This window comes from Arctopsyche grandis, chromosome 3, assembly GCF_051622035.1.
Source record: "Arctopsyche grandis isolate Sample6627 chromosome 3, ASM5162203v2, whole genome shotgun sequence".
Classification (NCBI taxonomy): domain Eukaryota; kingdom Metazoa; phylum Arthropoda; class Insecta; order Trichoptera; family Hydropsychidae; genus Arctopsyche; species Arctopsyche grandis.
This window is the reverse complement of record NC_135357.1, coordinates 28,590,136-28,612,481: the sequence shown is the minus strand read 5'-3', so window position 1 is coordinate 28,612,481 and position 22,346 is coordinate 28,590,136. Positions and strand designations below refer to the sequence as shown.

The 22,346-nt window shown below is 33.1% G+C and overlaps 1 protein-coding gene across 1 annotated transcript; it reads left to right on the top strand.

Annotated features, from left to right (window-relative positions):
- The first annotated feature begins 258 nt into the window (after window positions 1-258).
- On the top strand, window positions 259-21,283 carry TfAP-2 (transcription factor AP-2). The gene is made up of 9 exons (XM_077427089.1): window positions 259-357; window positions 408-608; window positions 2,968-3,141; window positions 5,322-5,471; window positions 6,011-6,065; window positions 8,812-9,001; window positions 17,614-17,732; window positions 19,094-19,413; window positions 20,996-21,283. The coding sequence occupies exons 1-9, from the start codon at window positions 259-261 to the stop codon at window positions 21,101-21,103; spliced, it is 1,416 nt and encodes a 471-aa protein (XP_077283215.1). The 3' UTR covers window positions 21,104-21,283.
- The last annotated feature ends 1,063 nt before the right edge of the window (window positions 21,284-22,346 follow it).

The window sequence follows — 22,346 nt, the reverse complement described above, 5'->3', positions numbered from 1 at the left end:
TTTCAGATCTTTCGACCTTTCGATGCCGCAATGTATGTAGACCCGTAATAATGATGTATTTAGATGTCTCGTTAATTATGAGTTTTCAATGTATTGTAATAAATTGGCCATAGTGTCGACCTGGAGATAATTTGTAATGTAAAAATAAAATATGTAAATAAATACCCCCTTGACGCTTTTTTGTGGAATTCTATTGTGTTAGTTGTCATTGTGCATCTTTGAAAGTTTTGAGTGCATTTTTCCCGGTCACTGATACTGATGGCCCATTCAAGGGAACCCAATGTTATAAAAGTTGCCACTGTTCGCCAATTGTCACCGACAAGCATTGTTCAAACGAATCTTAGAAATTATCGTATCGTGCTCATTTTTTTTGACAGATTGGTTAATGATGTGTTTGTTGATTACAGGAGCGGCTCGCTGGCGGGCACGGGGGCATCGCCGCGGCTGTGGGGGCGTACGGCGGGGGCGGAGGCGCGGCGGGCGGAGGCGCGCGCGCCGCGCCTCCACAACACCATCAGCCGCCCCCCACAGCTGGTCACCCCCCAGACTTCCAACCACCATACTTTCCACCACCCTTCCACCACGCCACCGCACAGAGCCCCACACAGGTCAGTACCGCATCGCCATCATGATGCACCATCATCATCTCGAAGCATCATTTTCAAAAGCACCCATATATCAAACTCATCGTTTGAAAAATCGTGTTTCAAAGAAAGAGATGGTTCGAAAAACACTAGGTTACATATTATATTTGCTGTACTTACAAGATTAGAAAGGTGGTCTAATTGACGTCTAGAAATTATAAATAACCATTAAAATTGTCGTATGATCAACCTTTTTACGTTCAACAAAAACACTCACCTTAGAAGCTATACTCTCAGATTCCAAAATGATATTTATTTCAAAATAAGTATAGAATCCTTTTTTTCAAATAGAGTGGTTACTATTTGGAATAGTTGAATTGGTAGCTTCTATGTAGTACCTTAAACTTTTTTTAACATAAACTTGATGATTTCCTTGAAACTAACGGGTTTTTGTAGTTCTTCCTTTTTTGGTATATTCTTTTCTTTTTGCAATTGTTTATTTTATTTTCCACCATTTCGAGTTTTTTTTTTATTTTGTTGTTATTATTTTTGCTTTATATAGCTTTTTTGTATTGTAAAAAAACCTGTAAGTCCATCGGCGTTGCAGTCTTTTCAAAATATTTTTAAATAAACAATAAAAATTTAATACGTAAATATTTGTAAATAAAATTGTTGAATTGTAAGAAACGATTAGCAATATAAGGTTTTTTACTCACTGAATATTACAATGGTAAAGATTTTAAATATATCAATTTATAAGAGGAAAAGCAAAAATTTTCCATAGTACAAGTATTAAGCATAGGCTTTTCCATAAAAAAAAACCTTGGGTTTGCTATGCCGACTTTACTAAGTATTCTTAAATAAAATTAATAGACTACAGCTGACCAGAGATTTGTCTCTAAAGGTGGCTACTGACTTGACTGACTACAACGGTCAATAGTTTGTTGTAAAAAATATTGATTTTGACCATTATATTAAGAAATTTTAAATTAAGGAATACTAAAACAATTCTATGTCACTGCTTTTTGACAAATGCTCGCTGGCATTGTTACAAGTCAGTCGCCACCATTGTGAATTTTTTTCCCCAGCCATTTGTTGACAGATTAAGTTTGACCACAACACTATTCGATTTTTCTTCGTTGTAATATGTAACATGTTTAGATTTTTTGTTGACAATATAATACGAAACCCGCACTTGACATGTGATTTTTTGCTCCCAAAAATATTCTCAGGCGAAATTGAAAGATTTGTCTGTCGATTGACGCAAATATTGTAGCTAGACAGTTCAGTAGCTATGACAGACAAGTTTGCCGACAAGTATTTGAGGAATTTTTTACAAGGATTACATTTTATTGACGAATGCAATATTTTTTGTTCATAGTCTTACTTCCAATTTGATTACTGATAGCTTTTTATTGTATTGTAAAGTGTCTTTGAAACCATTGACGCAAGTTCTTCAATCATTATATACATACATATGCATGTTATGTATATACAGGGCTCATTAGAAGGGGAGGGAAGGGGAAAATTCCCAGGGCCCGTACTATTGGAAGGCCTCAATTCTGGAGAAAATCATAGCAAGACAATATTTTTACAAAAAAATCTGACTAAAAACTACGAATCTTGCTGGGTATCCCCACATTGAAATCTATATACGTAATTTGTATAAAGGATTTTTTTTATTAGAAAAATTTGCTTACTTTTAAAATTTTAAATAATATCTTAACAGTTTGCATATATATACATACATATTTGCAAAGAGTATTGAAAAAAAATTCATAATTATTTATCATGGCAAAAGGAATATTTCCCTACCCCACAATTATTATTCCCTCTGGGCTCAAATTTGCTCTCGAAATTGGCTCTGTATACATTGTATGTATTACATATGTACATACATATTAAATTATTTGAAATGTAAAAAATAAATTATAAAACTAGAAACTTTATAAAGTTGGTAAAAAAATAAAATGTCATATTCAAAAAAAGTATTAAACATAGAATAATGCCATCGGTATAATGACAGAAGTCGAAAATCCTTATTTTAGGAAAATCACGAAGTTTGAAGCTCTTTTATTTTGTGGCCTGAATCATTACTCGTGCTTTGACTACATTAATCAAAATTCAATTACAAATTGAAACATCTAATTTTTGACATAAGGTTTTCTGCCAGTATACCGACGATATGTAGTTTATTCTCAAGATTTATTATTTTGGAAACTATCCTTTTTTTATATTTCGATTTTGTTGCTGTATCAAAATAGTCAGTCTATTTTTTGAATTATTTTGTGGAATAAATAAAACAAATGAATTAAAAATTATTCTTTTTCCACTGTTCGTACGAATTCACTTTTAAATAAAATATATTTACGTGTGATTTTAGAATCATGGACCACTGGAGTACCTGTCGACGGATCCTTACGGCCAATCTTTGGGTCCCCTCCACCACGCTGGATCCCTCCAGCATCACTACAGTCAGTTGGCATCGCTCAGGCCAGCCCAGGACCAATTGTCCCTGCACAGGGGACACAGGGACGCCGAGCTACAAAACCACGTCGTAAGTAGACACGTCGATATTCAACCCACCCCCCATCATTCAACCACCCCTTTTTATCCTCTTCACTCCCCTTCATTCTCGCGACTCGGGGATCTTTGTACGTCATCTGTGTGGCCTAGACGGCAACTATTCACGCACAAGAAACCGCACGCTTCACTACAATCTTAACACATAGTTTGAATTGTTCAGACGCTGAATACCGAATAACTGAGAAAATTTTAACATGCATTATTATATTATACAGTTCGTACACATACCTACTGAGCGTATATGTATGTACATACATGTATGGGAAAATCTTTAACCGTTTTGCATCGCGGATAAATTTTCTCATCAACCCCATTCCGATCTCTTCTCTTCATCATTTCATATATCAGATTATCTACTTAAATTATTTTCCCTCTGAGCATACAATTTGTTTTATTTTTTTTGTATTTAAATTTATTATGGAAAATTTAAATTTAAAACTCTATTGATAAATTGACTGACATTGCGACGTCGCGAAATCTGGTCTCGAGAATTCCTAAATGTAACCCTATAACTGCGACGAGCCGGGGATGCGAGGGTACGCCGGAGAGCGGATGTAAATTCCTCGAGGCTGTGCAGCAAGTCGTTTGGGGGTGGGGGGTGAAAGTGGTGGTATAAAATTCATCCCCTTCCCTCCTTGCTCTTCCCATATAAAGGGGTTTGCTTGAGAATGAAGGGCGTCGCGTCAAAAATGTCCAGATTTTGCTACATTATTGTGTTGCTTCAGCCTCTGGCTCGGATTTCCCTTTTTAACCTTTTCTCCCCTCCGCAGATTGTATGCTGTATTTTTTTAATACGATGAAAAATATTTCCAACGCTAAATTTGCAACTGATCGATCGAAATTATGTTTTGGACAATTATAAAAATTTAATATACACCATTCAAAATATTATATAATATATATATAACCAGTAACATGCATAGCTCAGTGGTTAGCGAGCAATGCTTTCTACTGAGGGGTCATGGGTTCAATCCCTGACCCGTCGTGCCTGGCCAGATCTTGGATATATATATTATATGTGACTCCAGGTCGATCGTTTCGTATCAGAGTTTGCCAATTTATCTGATTTAATTCTTGAAACGGTTCCACCAAATTAACAACCTATCCTCATTTGAGTTTCTAGCATCCCGAATTTGTGTACTGTTATAAATATCCTACCCGCAGACATACTTTGTAAAAATGGATGTATTTCTCGAAAAGTTTTGGTATTTATCAAATTTGTCCATATGTAGCTATCTCTGTGGTATTGTAAAAAAATATAATTTTATTTGTAAAAATGTTGGGTTTATATGCAAAAAAAATGGGTTTACCTTAAATATAATAAAAATAAAATATCATTCATTCGTTCAAAATTTTTCAAACGCTGTTTAAAATAATGATGGCCGCGTGCAAAGTGACTTGATACGAAAGCAGTTCTCCAATGATGATGTATTTTTAAAGTGCGTCGAATCACATCTGTCATATCGTGTCGCTTCGTGTCACGTCTGTAGCTATTTTCAAAATTATTCGACAAATGTTTGTCGTATCGCATCGTGTCGTGCCTCTCGGCACGCGGTCATAAACAAATTTAGTAGCTTTTTCAATTACATTTCAGTAAACATAATCAAGCACATCGTTTAACAAATTTGGCTCAATTTTATGTATCGTCATTTAAAAAAATAATAAAATAATCCGAAGCATTGTTAGAAAGTCATTCTAAAACATTTACAGCTCTGTAATGAGTCATTAGTCGAACAACGGCTGTAGCAGCAATGATTTTCTAGATATAATGGTAGATCTATAGAACTTAATTTGAGCTCAAGCGAAATAAAAACATTAAATTGTAGTATAAAATATTTTTATTGACTTTTTTCAATGTAATTTTTATGTTGATTTTATATGATGCTTACGTTTGTAGCACAGTAGTGAGAGCTTTCCAAGTTTTTAGAAACATTTTTTTCATTCTTACAGTTGAAAGATAATGTTTTCTCATTTGTAGCGAACTTCAAGTCGAGTTTTCACGTGAATGTTTCGAATAGTTAACACCCCACCGAATAATTCGCCTTTGAAGTCTTCTTTGCAAAGTCGAAACTCCTTAAGACGATGCTAATTTTATTTATATATTGTTAAACATTACATTAATTTGGGTTTTGTCTGTGTTTGCGTGTTTAGCAGTTACCTCACTCCAGCTTTCCATATGGCGGTGACAGGGGGAGGGACTTTGGAGTCGGTGGAGGAGGTGGTGGTCGTCTTCCTCATCACGACCATCACGACCCTCTATCTCTACACCAAGCTTTGCAAGCGGCAGTTGACGATGGACAGGTAACATTATATGTAAATTCATTTTTTATATTAAAAAAAACCACACATTCATAACCCCACCCCCTCTTGATTGAACTTTAAAACTAAGCCGTACTTGATCGGTTCTTATTACATAAATACATACATACATATAATCTTTAATGGAATTTATCAAAGTTAATTCCTTTCAAATGAATCGTCCGTGATATTTCGGTCGATGCAATAATTTTTAATATCGCCTAAAATGTGGACTACAATACGAAAGCTATTAGATAAATTCGATTTTTTTCCCCAATAGCTATGCTAAGAATGCACCCAATTACTCAACGGATGAAAACCCGTATCGAAATATTTTCCTCCTTCTCGAGATTATTAAATTCTTTCAGATAAGGTTTTCACTTCACATTTTTATTTTTTATTCAATCCCCATTATATTCACTTTTTATATATTAAAAGCAATAATACACTCATCATACACACACTACATACATACATATATAACTGAGATGTAATTCAGTTAATTGAATTTCGTTATAGAAATGCTATACATTTTTTTGCAGAATACTGGATTGGACGACAACACAGGATTCATGTCAGATCTACCGTTGCTCAAAAGTAAGTAAAATCGAATTTCAATATCTCTAATACATACTCTCATGTTCTATTCCTTTACACTTTGATCCGTGAACTTCTGGAAGATCTTCTTTGTTCAGGGAGTCGCCATCTTTATCCGTTCATATGATAGTTTGAATTGTAATTTGCTTCGTTTGCCGAATACCACGCAGTCTTCGAGTCAATTTGCCTCTCGCATTATTTATTTTTTGCTCGATTCGAATCTTAAATTACATTTTGATACATCTGGGTCTTCGCTGTCTCTAGTGTACGACAAAAAAAAAACTATTGCGAATTAGATAGCGACCGTAAAATGTGATCGATTGCGAAATTGAATTATTATTCAATCGCTTCTGAGATACAATTGAATATCTACTACAATAACTACTAGTAGTAGTAGTAGTAGTAGTAGTAGTAAAAATAGATCGATTGTTTGTATCGAAAATTTCTAATTTACAGTTATTTATTTATTGCTTCCTGTATGTGAAATTCAATGCGTTTATGTCTTAAAAATAATTACATCGGAAATTTGTATTTGCCGTTGGTGTGTATTGTGTATATTCTTGTTTTTTTTGATACACACAATTACATATTTGCTCCATTGTTGAATTCGACAAAAGCTCATTTCAATGGGTGTATTTTTTATGGTGGTTTTTGACTCCCCCTGTGGTGAATTCGACACCATTTTCACGTCATATGTCTAATTAGATTCTAAATACTGTTATTCAAGGTGTTCCTGTTCACTATTTCAATATTGTGTATATGCGTGTAGTATTCGAGTGTCGCAGCATTGCAGAAAAAAATCCAAAATGTATACCGGGTGACCCAAAAAACTGCGAGTCATAAATCGATTTTATAGTATTATATATCATTTGTTTAGTCTAATTGTCATTTATAAAAATGTTGTTTTTTTTTATACTACCGGATATGTGAACAGATATTAGTGTCATAACACGTGATTTGGAACGAACGATGTGTATCTAATTGAAAATAATCGGTTTCAGATCAAAACACCCGATAATCCGTCCGAATTACGACCGGTTAATTCGTAGACCGTTAACGTTTAGCCGAAATTCCAACACAATGTACATATGCATATGTATGTTGAATAAATATAATGCATGTGTATCTTATCATATGTGGTATGCTATAATGGGATGGATGATATTCGAGAACTTAAATGTATTTTAATTCGAAACGAATTGTAGGACATTGTATTGGAATTTTATACTCATAAAATGTACGCAAGAATTTAAGCATTTTTTTTTTCGACTTCTTTCATACAGAACCTAATCTCGTTATTTTTGAAAAAAAGTTCATTAAAAATTCATATACATACAAACTTACATATCTATATAGGTTCTTACTTCCGATCATTTATCAATATACGATTTTCCTAAATTTTATTTCTTACGCGGCTCTTCTACATATATTTCACTTCGCTCATTGGTCTTGCAATATATCCTACATTCTTCCGATCGTTTTTGAAACTTTGCCATTTTGCGCGGTTCGGTCAACGATATAAATTTAAATCGATTCCGCCAGTACGATGGTGAAAAATAATTGTAATAGACACGTTTAAAAATACACGATTTTTTAAAACATTGACGTTTGACATCTAATAAATAGCCTTATATGTTTGACGCCACCCACTCGTCTTGTAAGATTTTTATTATTTAACCGCCTATAACGTTTATCTTTTTCACACTTATCTTATAAAATTTGCATTAAAGGCTCTCATTATCTCTCATTATATATATATATATATATATATATATATATATATATATATATATATATATATATATATATATATATATACAAATATTTACTTCACTTATAGTTATTACATACGTGTGTATATCATATGCGCCATGAAAGGAATTACCCCTATGCAACACATATGATTAGATCATTTTTGTACATAAGTACTAACAAATTTTCAAACATAACAGTACATTGAATACAATATAGATAAGTTTTTTGATACACAGCAAATTTGAGAAAAATATATTATATGTAGGTAGCATTAAGGAAATTTAACAGATTCGAAATACTCAAATTTGTGAAAAACTTAGGGGGAGGATACCGATTTATTGGATCCGTCACAAAAATCAAGCCAAAAAAATCGGAAAATTCTGACAGGAGACGGTCGATCTGTGTTTTGATAACAACACAATTTCGCCAGCAGTGTATTTGGCCGGGACTTGAACCCACGACCCCTCTACTGGTATGCAATAGATCTACCAGTGCACTACGCTATGGTTATATTAATCTCAATTCAAACAAACATAATGTTGATAACACGTTTGAAATCGAAGACTTCTCTCATTGATTCGTCATTTAATAAGAATTTCTATAGATTCTTAACACTTTGTATACTTTATACAAACTCCTTATTATGTATAAATACTCCTTGCAATGATTACAACGACTTATTCGAATTTTCTCCGTTCGTTTCATATCACATAGGTATGTATGTACATATTTTTTGCATTAGTTGAAACTCCATGACATTTTCCAAACCAGTATGATGTCACTTATCAATACATTAAAAATAATCGACTCATGACTCTTTTGTCTCGATATGCTAATTGCCTACCATTTTGATTCGAGCAATATAAATGTATACCACACTAACTGTCACTTTACAATATATGTAACGATCATATTATGAAACGCGATGGTTTCAAACGAATACAATTTACAGTATGATTCCGCCTTACTAATAGATAACGTTAAATTTCAGACATGAAAGGCAAAGACATGGGAGGAGGATTGGGCATGGGAGTGCCAAGCGACGTGTTCTGCTCAGTTCCTGGCCGATTGAGCCTTCTATCCAGCACCAGCAAGTATAAAGTGACAGTCGGCGAGGTCCAGAGGAGGCTGTCACCTCCGGAATGCCTCAACGCATCACTCCTAGGAGGCGTGCTCAGAAGGTGAGCTATCCAAAACTTTATCCGTTCTGAAATTCTTGTTCTAGATAGCGCACACGCGTGTGTAATTTATTCCGTGTGCAATCTGAGACGTGTCGATCCACGTCAACCGTCTCGCTTTTAGAGATATTATGGACATAATGGAGTGTGGCGAGTGTCTAGAGCCGGTCTTCTCGACAATGGGTGTCTACGATATATCCACGTATCTTTATATCCATCTAGGTGCACACACACACACACACACACACACACGCGCCAATTTAAAGCAAAGTCATCCGGTGTGATGTGTACAAGTACTCGACTTGTAGGCACGGGTGACCGTGCGCTTTTCATCCGTGCAGATAACGCATTACTGTAGCGAGATAATTGCTCTAGAGAAATTTCGTTTTTGCAAATAATGGCTCCTCGGGTGGGTCTGATTGTTTTGTTGTTAATATAATGTGTGTTCGAGATGGTGACATGGGCCGTTCCAAACAGCTAATGTGTTTAATAATGTTTATTGTAGTGTGGAAACAGTGAGAGATATTTCATTTGGCTGTGTGAATTGATTAATTTCGGCCAAATTGTAATATTATAGTTTGATTGCATATTGCTAAAACAGTTGTTGTAAAAAATTGCTTCAGATTCGTTGAAAATTGTAATGTAACACTTTTAAAAACATCTCTCGACTGTTGAAATACTCGATATATTATATCTGTACATATGTATGTTACAGTGGAAGTGTATTTTAATTTGTAATATATTCCAATTGTCGTTTTAGGTCATTCATATTCGAATACAATTCAACTAGTAAATTATAACTCTACAAGCGCAAATACACTCTCAACAATGTGCGCCAGTTGTAATATAACAGTTAAGTTTTGACAGCTCTGATGTTTTTACGAATGCTTAATAATGCGTTAATATTTGCTAGAAATTACGAATAAAGGTAATGAGTACCGTATTACGATAGATCTACGAAAGTGTTCAAAAGAAAAATATGACTTTCCAACTTAATTTACTAGTCGAGTGAGGTTTTCACGAAAATCAAACCTCTCCATCTCTAACCTGCTGTCAACTTATAATTGGTTTTTTTTAACTGTATTATAATTTGACCAGGTGGAATGTAGTTCGCCATATGAATCAACTTACGTGGGATTAGACGGAATATATTCCAACTATTCAAAATATATTACAACTGGAAGATACACTTCAACTGTAACATACATCTATTAATATATAATTTGGAAAGAGACTTTGTATATAAGGTGTTATGTACATATGTAAAGCTTAATTAATGTAAGGTTTGGGTGGCTGAATCCGTGACGTTAAATTTAATATTAGAAATACCGAGCGAAGCCGGGTAAAACCACTAGTATATACTAATTCAAAGACCGTTGTGTGGGTGTGTGTGTGTGTGTGTGTGTGTGTGTGTGTGTGTAATTCATTTCTGATTGGCTGTCGTTAAATATTCAAATAAATTCGATTCAAATAAATTTAATACAAAAAAACAACAAATGAATGTGTACTTCAGATTAATATTTAAGCCGTTTATATTACAAATACCGAGCAGATACAATTTTCAAACAAAATTTCTACCGCTCTAGCTAACGATTCAAAAACTTTGTAATGAGTTCTTTTTAAGGGAATCAAGATTTTCAAGAAAACTGATCGGTGTAAATGAGTCATGATTTGATTGAAAAATCCCTGTCAATTATCAAATTTCTTTGAATTTGATTATTTATGAACCTATTAAAGTATGAAGTTGAATGTTATGACGATGTATTTTTTTTTTGTTTCGGAAGAATTCGGATGAACTCATTGGGGTCGCGTTTTATTTTATAACATCTTCAATTTACATATCAGAAACTTACGAGTTGAAAGCGATCAACTGATTTGAATAAGCACATTTTGAGACGCCGCATCATGATCGGCTAATTACTACCTTCTACCGTCCGAAAGAATTCAGAGCAGACGATCAGTACAACCACACACACTAACAACAACAAAAAAAAGAAACTGATAAATAAAATAGAAAATACATACCGTTGAAAATAACATGACATCGGCAAACATAAATGCAAATTGAACCTGCAATCGTAACAACCGCAAAAAAATACCCTCATAAAGTTTCGACTCGCATGTATGTATGAATGTACATGTATTTTTTGTAAGATTTGACTTTCTCTGAAGTTCGATTCTAATAATGACTAATTTTAGAGTCATCGTGTTTTTTTTTGTTTTTTTTTAGTTGTGCTTAGCGTTGATTAAATTTGTACAGAAGAAAATCGTTACGCGTTACGTTTGCTGTTGCGTTATGTGTATGTATGTGTATTTTTTTGGTTACGTTGTTCTTTCGAAATCAAATCGTTCAGTATGATTGTTTTCGCGTTAAATTCATTAGTTACACATTTGTAACGTCGTAAAAGGGTTACTTTTTTAATTGCGAGCACGCGTTACAACACTGTGCACGTGCGACCCGACCCATTCCGTCGTTGACAGCGCGCTTTGTTGCTTAACCCGATCCCATTATAATAAAATATTATGATATATTTGTATAGGTATGTATGTGTATAAAGTGCATTTTGCATCGTAAAGTTTGAAAAATTCGAACTCGATCGATGATAATTACACGCTGCCATTATGATTTCACTTTGACGCACGGCGCCAAATTTGAATTTGAAATGACGGCTTGGCCGTAATGGATTTTTTTGCGTCTTTTGTCGACCGTGTTTATTTATTTTTTTTTTGTTGTCTTCGATCTATCTGCGAGACGATGAAATTTAATAAAATCCGTGCTATGAAACTGCTATGAAAAATGCTTTCGTGTTGTTTCGAATATGGGTGGAAATTTTTGATTTCGATATGTATGTAGATGCGATATTATGAAAGCAAAAGACATAAAAAATTGATAATGTTGAAATTAAAATCATATGACGTCACTCAATTGTATTGAATTTGCATTGGAAATGTTTGAAGCGCTCGCCACTTGATTATTATGGTGAATAATTGATAATTATTTCATTTATCCAGCAACATAAATAACCCCACTGAGAGGTTGTAGGATTCGATCCCGTGGGTTGACTTCGATTGAAATGAATTTATTCAGAGTATTTCTGTAGAACTGCTGGTCAGATTTGGAGATTTGTGAATCCAAGTCGATCTTTTCCTTTGAGAGTTTGCCAATTTATCTGATTTCATTGTTGAAACGGTTCTCAATCAAATTGGCAAAAACAATCCTACCCACTATGTCATCACTATTTGAATATGATTAAAAAAATATATATTCTATAAATGTATGTACAGTATATATTTTTATACCCTTTGCCATTGTTTAATTTTCTGTGGAACCCCCCCCCCCCCCTTACCCTCCATCCTGTCTAATATTGAATTTTTCAAAACTTGTCACCACTATTTTAATATGATTTCAAAATTTATAATCTATATTTTATATACTATGTACAAGTTTAATACCATATATCGTCCGCTCAAGGGCAAACCGAAAATGGTATCTTGAGAAAATATTTTTAAAAATTGGGTCCATCGGCAATGTCGCTTTTCCAAGTATTCAATTTATATTTAAATAATGAAAACTCTAGGTCATCATTATATTATATTTCAATAATTTCAAGTCGAGCGACAACCATGAAAGATTCTTGAGGAAGCAACATAGAGTCAGAGATTCTCAGATTAGGGCTTTTTCATACTCTTTGAGGTATAGAACTCGATTTAGAAAAAAAATCATCGCCTGCAGCGCATTTCAACTGTCTCAAATAAAAAATTCCGACTTAGTTTGGTTCATGTTTGTTTAACATTACTTAAATTTACTCAAATTATTGTAAGAAGTTGAAGTTTTAAGATTTATTTGATGTGTTTAGAAAATATAAATAATAATAAAAAATGGTATTATTTCATTCAAAATTGTATGGGAAACATTGACAAATACCACATGAACGCACATTAATTTTTATGATGTGTATATGTCATTTTGATTCGTATTTAGACACATTCTGAATGACCAAAATTTGCATTTTTGAGGCAACAATTTGCAGATGTATTTAAATGATTTTTTTTCAGTACACCATTTCAATTTATTTTAATGTAAAAGCAATCTCATATCCACGCTATAAATTGAACGAAACGATTTAATTCGCGACATTTAACTCCATCGGATTATACTTTACCGTAATTATACCACTTTTGCGCGGGGTCACATAAACGCCAATTTTATCCGCACACTCAATATCATCGAATTCGAACTTCATCGAAATAAAAAAAAATCGGGTTTCGTCCTGCATATATGTATGTATGTATATATGTATGTAGATATTTAATCGATCCGTGTAAACATGTCGATTAATTGACGCGACGATACACGGACAACCAGTGCAGTCGATAAACATTCAATATTGCTTGTTCGCTCGTATCTCGGCGACATTATCTCGCAAAAGCGAGCATTAAAATAATAAAATTATTATAAAAAAGGTCGCCGAGATGACTCCGGGCTATAATAATATGTCCGATGGTAATTGGTCGGACATTATTAACAGGCGTCTGACACACATTTGCATACGCGTCGCGCTCTGATGAAACATGGCAGTTACAGGTTTTCAGCAATTATCAGTTTTTAACTATCCACAGGATCGTTTTTCGAACGCAGTTCGAAATGAACGCTATTAATCTGAAGTCGCGCAAAGTCTGGAACTGACAATTCCAAATTAAACCTATTATCAGTGCGAGGACCCCTTTCTCACGGTCTCACTCGTAAATTTGCACAGAATCGCTTCGCAGATTATACACAGCTATGTTCATATTGATTTTAAAATCGTTAAGAGCGCATTGAACCACCCTCTAAGAATGTTGCTGTTATGTAAAGAATCTCTCAAACTTTTTTGATTCCAAACCCCTCTTCAATGAAACAATTTAAATATGTTTGTACCTGAATATATGTATATATAATACAATATATATATATATATATATATATATATATATATATATATATATATATATATATATATATATATATATATATATATATATATATATATATATATATATAGAAATTGAGGCATTACATCAATTTCTTATTTATTCTTTAACCCTCCCCCACCGAAGTGGGATATATGTACACAAATTTTACATAGAAAAATTTTATTTACATATTAAATTTTTACTTATCTATTTAAGAATACTAAGGAAAAACGTGAATAGCCGAAGGGTTTTTTACAATTCAAAAAAGTTATACAAAGCAAAAATAATAATCTACAATAAAAATATTAAAAATTTTAAAAAGGGAAAATAAAACACACAATTAAAAAGAAAAGAATATACTAAAAATGAAGAACTACAAAAACCCCTTAAATTTAAAGAAATCGTAAAGACTATTTTTAAAAAGGTTTAAGTTACCAGATCCTACCAATTCAATAGACTATTCCAAATATGAATCACTCTATTTGAAATGAAGGTTTCTCTACTTATTTTGAAGTAATTTTCTTTTTTACATACCTCTTATACAGTTCACATGGTTTTCGTGTAAGTGGTAATTTTTTATATCTCTTATTTGAGTCTGAGACTTGGCCTCTCAGCTGAGTGCTTTTTTTAACGTACGGAGGATTTAATTAATGTAAATGTAAACTTAAAATAATAATGCATTTTTGACGAATTCCTAATAAATAACATTTTATTCACAAATCACATAATTTACATCAACCATTTGTACCCTTCATTAGGATTTCGATTTTTACTGACAAAACAAATCAAAATTAATAGAATACTTGTCGTATTCTATTAATTTTTTAATACTTATAATTTACATTCTAAAATTATTAGAATGTCGATCACAAATATCCATTCAGATTCAAAGGGTCGTTTATTTTCATCGATATCACAGTTTGCTACTTGAATACATACATATGTACATATGTACGTATTTCATATATTGCCATTGCCAGCGTCAACCTCAACGCCATATTTTATTATGGCATAATTGGCAGTCTCCAGTCAAAAAATTATGCACCCGTCTACGTTGAAAACTGGCAAACACATAATGGACATAATGACTGGCCGCATGGAGTAATTGATACCTGGACACGCGTACAAAGGGCTTACTGGAAGGGGGTCAAATATTAATAAATACAGATAATTAATTCTGAAAAAATAGCCGTCATGATTTTCCTTAGGCATTCCAAAATTCAATTATTAGAATACTTGTCCGTTTATTGCGGGGGCCCCCCCTAATAAAGATGGCTACTTTGCGTGCCAATAAAAACATCCGAAAGCGGACTAGATCTCTCTCCGTTGATCCCTCAATCGGCGATCGATTAATTTATTGCTCGGCGGTCGGTACGATCCCGCCGCAAAGGGGTTAAAAATGTGAATACGACGTTTTATTGGCGCTGACGTACACTTATCTCGCATCTCAATCTGCGGCGCGCGTGCCCCATCAATGGTGGGATAAATCTTTCGTAAACAATCGACGTTGAAGATCAAAGAAGTGCTAAAGAACGTCTTCCCAAATGCCCAATTTATAGGTCAACGACGAAAAATCTAACTAGTGACGAAGATAGATAATCATTTAGAATTCCCAATGATAGAACAGCGTATACTGTATAGGTTGTATATAACTGCGATTTGTTTTAAAATATTAATAATCTTTATTCGAGAAAGCTTTAGTCAAAATACAAAAATTTTAGTAATCATTTTACTGCTCTATTTTTTTATCTCTTTGTATTTTCTTTTATTTCGTTGTTATTGTTATCTTGAATGTTTTATTATTTTCTTATTTTATTTATATGTCACAGTGAAATTATATTTCAAGTGAAAATATATTTTCATTGACGTTTCAGTGAAATCATAACCCATTACATTTTCAGGGTTGGTAATATTTAAGGGTTAGGATAGGTTAGGTTAAGTAGGGGTTGGCCCTATTTATTTGAGATTGGGTTGTTAGCGTTAAATTTATAGAGTTAAACGTTGTAAATTCATTGTTTGATACATTTTCACTGCATGAATTGGTGAAAACATATTTTCACTAGTGAAAATATATTTTCACTTGAAGTATGCTTTCACTGTAACATATGTATGTACATATGTATATATGTATAAGTCAAACCTCTTGGGTCTATCAGCTTTGTCGCCTCTCCTAAGTATGTTAAATAAATAAATAAATAATGTTGAGAATGAACTCGTATTATTTTCACTCTGTTTGAAAAGAAGGATACTCTAATTTAGAAATATATTTTTGAGTCTGAGATGAGTGAATGTGCGATTAATCTTAGGGCAATTTTAGTGTTTGTTTATAATTTTGTGATCTTTGATTCAATCGCCTCTCATTCTTTTCATCTGTAATGTGGAGAGATTGATTATTTTCAATATGATCTCGTGGGAAAATCATTTATATGTACATACATACACGGAATTGATCTTGAATTGAGCTATTCATTATTCCTTGTTTGCTTCATATTTAACCAGCAGAATAGACAAGTGGTTAGCATATAATGCTTTGAACAGAGTGGTCACGGGTTCAAATCCCACTGGTTTTTGCTGGCCAAACCTTGGATTTATTGAGTCCAGGTCAATCGTTTCCTATCAGAGTGTGCCAAATTATCTGATTTTCATTGAAACGATTCCAACAAATTTGCAACCTTGCCCATTTTCTCGCAAAATCTCGAGTTTTCAGAAATCTTGAATTTCACCAAATTGTATAAAATGCTGCAAATTTACAAATTTGACCATAGATCTCTCTGTGGATGTTAATTGATATGTATTTATTTTCTATTATACTACATAGTATCAAATGTACAATGTTTCTGGCCAGGAAGGTGCATTGGGGTTACCTATTAGGACTTCCTGGTATAAATTAAAAATAAATAAATAAATGTTCTATTCCCTCCAATATACATTGAAGTAAGTATTAAATAAGGCATACTCTTCAAATAAGAATGTTTGTCATAGTAAAGCCGAAGCAGTTGAGATGTGTTAAATTTTTGAGAGCTTTTTGATTTTTACTCGAAATATATACATACATATATAAGAAAATATATATGTAGAATAAAAAAATACCGTTGGGCTCATTCGTATGTGCATGTTTCGATTTTACGGTTGATTTTTGAGATAATCCTAAACCGGAAATCTTACGTCAGTTTAATCCGCTTTTTATGCGTTTGCTCATTTTATATATTTATTCGAGGAGTAAAATGTTGAGAAACGCAGACGCGCGATAAATTGTACTATCGAGTACGAGTGGACGACGTATGCGGCCAGCTAACAACAATTTTATTAGTTTCATAAAATGTATAATAAAAAAAATGTACACACATATAAACTTTATAAAAATGTTTTTCGAACAAACATCACCGCGTTATACTTTATGGTCTGATCTGAAACCGTTAACATTTTTTTTTACTATCATTCTTTTACCATTTCATCGTCTTAATCTCCTGTTTATTTATTTATTTTTTATTCCTCAATCTGTTGTAAGAGAATACCAATAAATCCGTATTTGGGGCCGGTACAGTTCGACAATAAAACAATTCATCGGTTTATCTGCTAACGGGTCAACGAGACCCCCCAAACTTAATGAGTTCAACATGACAATTAATTAATTAATTTGTTCATATTTTTTTTTGTTTCAGAGCGAAAAGTAAAAATGGTGGTCGACTACTCAGAGAGAAATTGGAAAAGATTGGATTGAATTTGCCGGCCGGACGGAGGAAAGCTGCCAATGTTACCCTTCTCACATCCCTAGTAGAAGGTAAATTTATACACATACATACATACATATTATCTTAATTCCATAAAAATACTGATCATCAATGAGTATCATACTTACTTATTCTGGGGGGTTAATAAGCTATTTCCTCGATTGCTCCTCTTAACGGTGCTGTAAAACTTTGAAGATTACTTTTTTATGATCACTAGATATGTTTTTCAGTATTTTTGATGTGTATTAGTGAATTTATAAAGATCTATTAGTGAATTAATAAAGACTTTGAGAAAGTATAAAAGCTTATAATATTAATTTTGTATGAGATGAGAGTAAATGAGAGTGAAAAAAGTAGCTTTTCCACTGTTTTAATGAGTTGCAAAGATCTGACACAAAATTCCAATGTAAATTTTAATGATTAAACTCCTCTAGCTTAATGTCAGAGACATTAGCTTATTTCAATGTAAGCTAAGCCCCTGTGTGTCGGTGAGATATCAAAGCGACCTGAAAAGTAGAAGTGGTTCAAAATCAGATCACAATTTTTTGACGGGCAGGAATATCATTGTACTAACAGAGTGAAGCTAATATAAATAGTCTAATTTTCACTTCATTTCATAGGGAAAAGAAGTGTTAATTTCTAACGATTGCAGTTTTTCTATATTGTATGTATGTATAATTTTCTATATTTTCTATATAGTTAATTTAAAATTATGCAATAAGCATTGTTTATCATAAATTTATTTAAATGTGGATTTAACAGTATTTTTTCAGAACCAATTTCATTTTTCAATGACAAATATATACACTTATATTTTCAATTAGCTTTCCAATATCAACCAATGAATGATTAAAGGCATTAAAATCCTTGGTTAATACTCATATAATATTAATTTATTTATGTATTCAATTGGGACACTTTGAGCTAAATATGCAAAACTACCAAATCTACCAAAAGAGCTTCAAGAATTGGTTGAAATTTGGGCTGTCCCGCTTACCCAAGACACAAACGAATGACCCAATCAATTTATTATTTATAAATTAAACTACGGCGTTGATATTTTATTTATAAGCTTGCTTTTTTGAATAAATTTACAATAAATAATAACTAATTTAAGAATTAAATTATGTCCCAATATACATCCATATGTATATACATATGTAATGTAAATCGAAATTAAAATGCTTCCTATATTTTTTTAAGCAACTTCATATGACGTATGTAAATAAATACAACAAAAAAAGCTTGTAAAAAAAAATACAATAAGCTTACCTCATTTGTTTAGCATTTTCAAAATGATATCATAGAATCATTAGTTATAATATCATACTTGAAAATTACATACATACATATATACAATTGTAAATTTTCCTGTTGTATATTAATGTGTTTATGAATGTAAATGTTTCAGCTGAAGCTGTACACTTAGCCAGGGATTTTGGATATGTGTGCGAGACTGAATTCCCCGCTAGACAAGTGGCCGAGCATCTGTGCAGGCAGCACGCTGCGACGGAGCCTCACGGAGCGGTCCGTCGACGGGAGCTGCTGCACGCCGCCAGACTAGTCACAAAGGAGCTGATGGACCTGCTGAACCAGGACAGGTCACCGCTATGCAACACGCGTCCCCCGCACCTGCTGGACCCAAGCGTGCAGAGGCACCTCACCCATTTCAGCCTCATCTCGCACGGGTTCGGCGGACCGGCCATCGTGGCCGCCCTCACAGCCATACAAGTGAGTCGATCTCTCTTCAATAGCACTCTGTAACGAAACAATGACGGCATTACGTATCGTAATAATGTGTACTTCAGTCGACAGACGGTGATATCATGTAATTACGGTAACGTACCTGTCCGCCGTCGACGTTATGAATTATTTTCAAGACGTTTATTCATTACATCATAGTCGTTAATGTAAATCTGTTGACACACACGAACAATGAAACAATTGAACAATGAGTGACATAGGTAAATGATTATTGTAATGAAATTGACTTTTTGATTGAATTTCATTATTAAAATTGTTATATCAATGTGTGTCCCAATCACATAATTAAATATTATGAAATCATACTCTTTATAAAGATATATACAGACATTGATTTATTTAATAAAAATGTGTATCAAGTATGCAAGCACATGGCTCTAGGTCAGTTAGTAATTGAATTTGTATTTTAAAAGTAGCAGTGAGACAATAAATGGCCTCGTTTAAGATTAATGTTGAAAAATACCGTTATTGAAAACCTTGTGTGCCCACAATAGTGCTCTTGTTCATTAGTAATCAATAGCAGAATTGAAGTGGTACTACTACTTTCAACTACTGTGGTTTCACTTCTCTAACTCCTCATCATTTGAATCTTCAGCCGTTTCTCATCGGAAAACCTATCTTAAAATAACAACCTGTATGACTTTTTAACGTTACTTCATAAAAACCTGTAGGGGCTCAACAACATGGTCGAGTTTCGGTCGTCATTCTGCTAGTTGGGACCGATTTAACCATGTTGGTGGCTACCACTTTACTTCCTTTCCGACCGTCATATTAAATAGTCGTGCATTAATTCCTTTTACCTCCATAAACCTTCTAATTCAGTTTTCTCATTTGTAGAACGCACTCTAGTCAGCTTACTTGAGACTTGTCAATGAAAAGGATATTTTCATATACATATTATAATAAATTGTGTCTATGAGGCTTAGTATGTGTTACAATATATGTACATTTTCTTTTATTTTATTTTATTTTATTATATACATATATACCAGGAAAGCCTAACAGGTAAACCCCAATGCGCCTTCATGGCCAATTACAATCAATGCAGCATTTTTTATTACACGAGTCGCTAAATTACGAGACACCGAAAACTCGAAATTAACGTGACATTTATGAATTCCAACTTGTAAATAAATTTTATTGCACATTAATCATACTCAAATAGTTGTGACATAGTACATAGGTAAGAAGGTTTCTAACCAATTTAATCAAGGAACCGTTTCAACAATGAAATCAGAAAAATTGGCAAACTCTGATCGGAAACGACCGACCTGGAGGTCAAATATCCAAGTCTGACCAGCAGCATTATAGATATACTCGGAATAAATTCTTTTCAATCGAGGTCAACTCACGGGATCGAACCCGGTGCCTCTCGTTGCTAAGTAAAAGCCCAACCACCGAGCCATGCTGCTGGCTTATATTTCATATTTCATATTTTTGGTTTTCACACATTTTTCTTAATATAGAATTAAATTAAAAGCTCCATATTAAAATTTGTGTTATTATTTTTGTGTATGTTTCTAATTGTTGAATTTTTCACTCTTTCCAGAACTTTTTGAACGAATCACTCAAACACATGGATAAACTATATCCAGGAAGTGGTATGGTGTCGTCGTCTCTAGACAAGGGAAAAATGGACCAGGATATAAAGAAGTAACGTCGGTGCCCGTGGGACAATTGCCCTACAACGGGCATAACTCCCTAACGCTAACCCGTGTTCGTTTGTTTTCCTATTAATAGTGTGCCAATAAGAAGATTTTACAAATTATAATTATAATTATATTTACCTAAGTGATCAGCGTACATTTGTAAATTAAGTAATTTTTGTGTACCTACGATGACACCCGCATCCATGACTAAGATTTCATATGCCGTGTCAGATGACTCGAGATTTTAACCATCAAACGTTGCAAGTCAAATTAGAAATGGAGGCACATATAATTGAAATGTCTTTTTAAATTCATCACGCTTACAGTCGAAAGCAATTTTCAATTTAAATTGAGCATTGAATTGTACCCGTAACCATATTCAACTGCAATATATAACGTGCAATTTTTTCTACATACATAGAAATGCAATGTGAATCATTGGCAATGATTGTTTTTAAATTGAGAACAGCTCGGCGTTGATTTATACATATAGTATTATAATTTACACTTGAATTTACGTTACACTTTTAGTAATGTATATATAATATGTATTGGTATGCTCATATACAAATACTGTGTATTTGCAAATGTATAACTAAACGGCTAATATAATTACTTTGGTTTTAGTTATGTAAGCAAACAATCGGTTCGATTATATGATTCTCATTGTGCGATGCCATCATTCTAAAGTACACTTTGACTAAAGAGATGCATGTGACAAAAGTATGTACGTAAAGTGCAATTACAATACTCATTTACGTGTAAAAATATATTTAATAATTTTAAGGTTGTAGCAATAGTGAGATTTTTTTATTTATTATTTATTTTTGTAATGTAAGTGCGTAGTTTTTAATCAACAAAACGAATTTAGCGCTATGATTAATATCATCGTTTGTTATTGTCGATTCCTACAGACTTGAACACAGTGAAAATATTTTTCTGCAATATTATAAATCGCTATAAAGTTGCCAAAATTCGTCTTGTTTTCTGTCATATTTTTATAAACTTCGTGGGAGTCATTTCTTTCGGTTGTTATTTCCAATACGCTAATTCATTTGATTGTATTAATTAAGGCTATAGTATTTTTATTTCTAATTGCGTTTATCCTGCCTATGTACAAAAGGATTCTTAACTTTATTAATAGGAACAATGTTGTATTGTTAGTTTCATTTAAGTGTATAGATGCGCCTAAAGTTTGTACAATTGAATATTTTGCTAAAAACCAATACTATTATGAAGCACAATCATAAA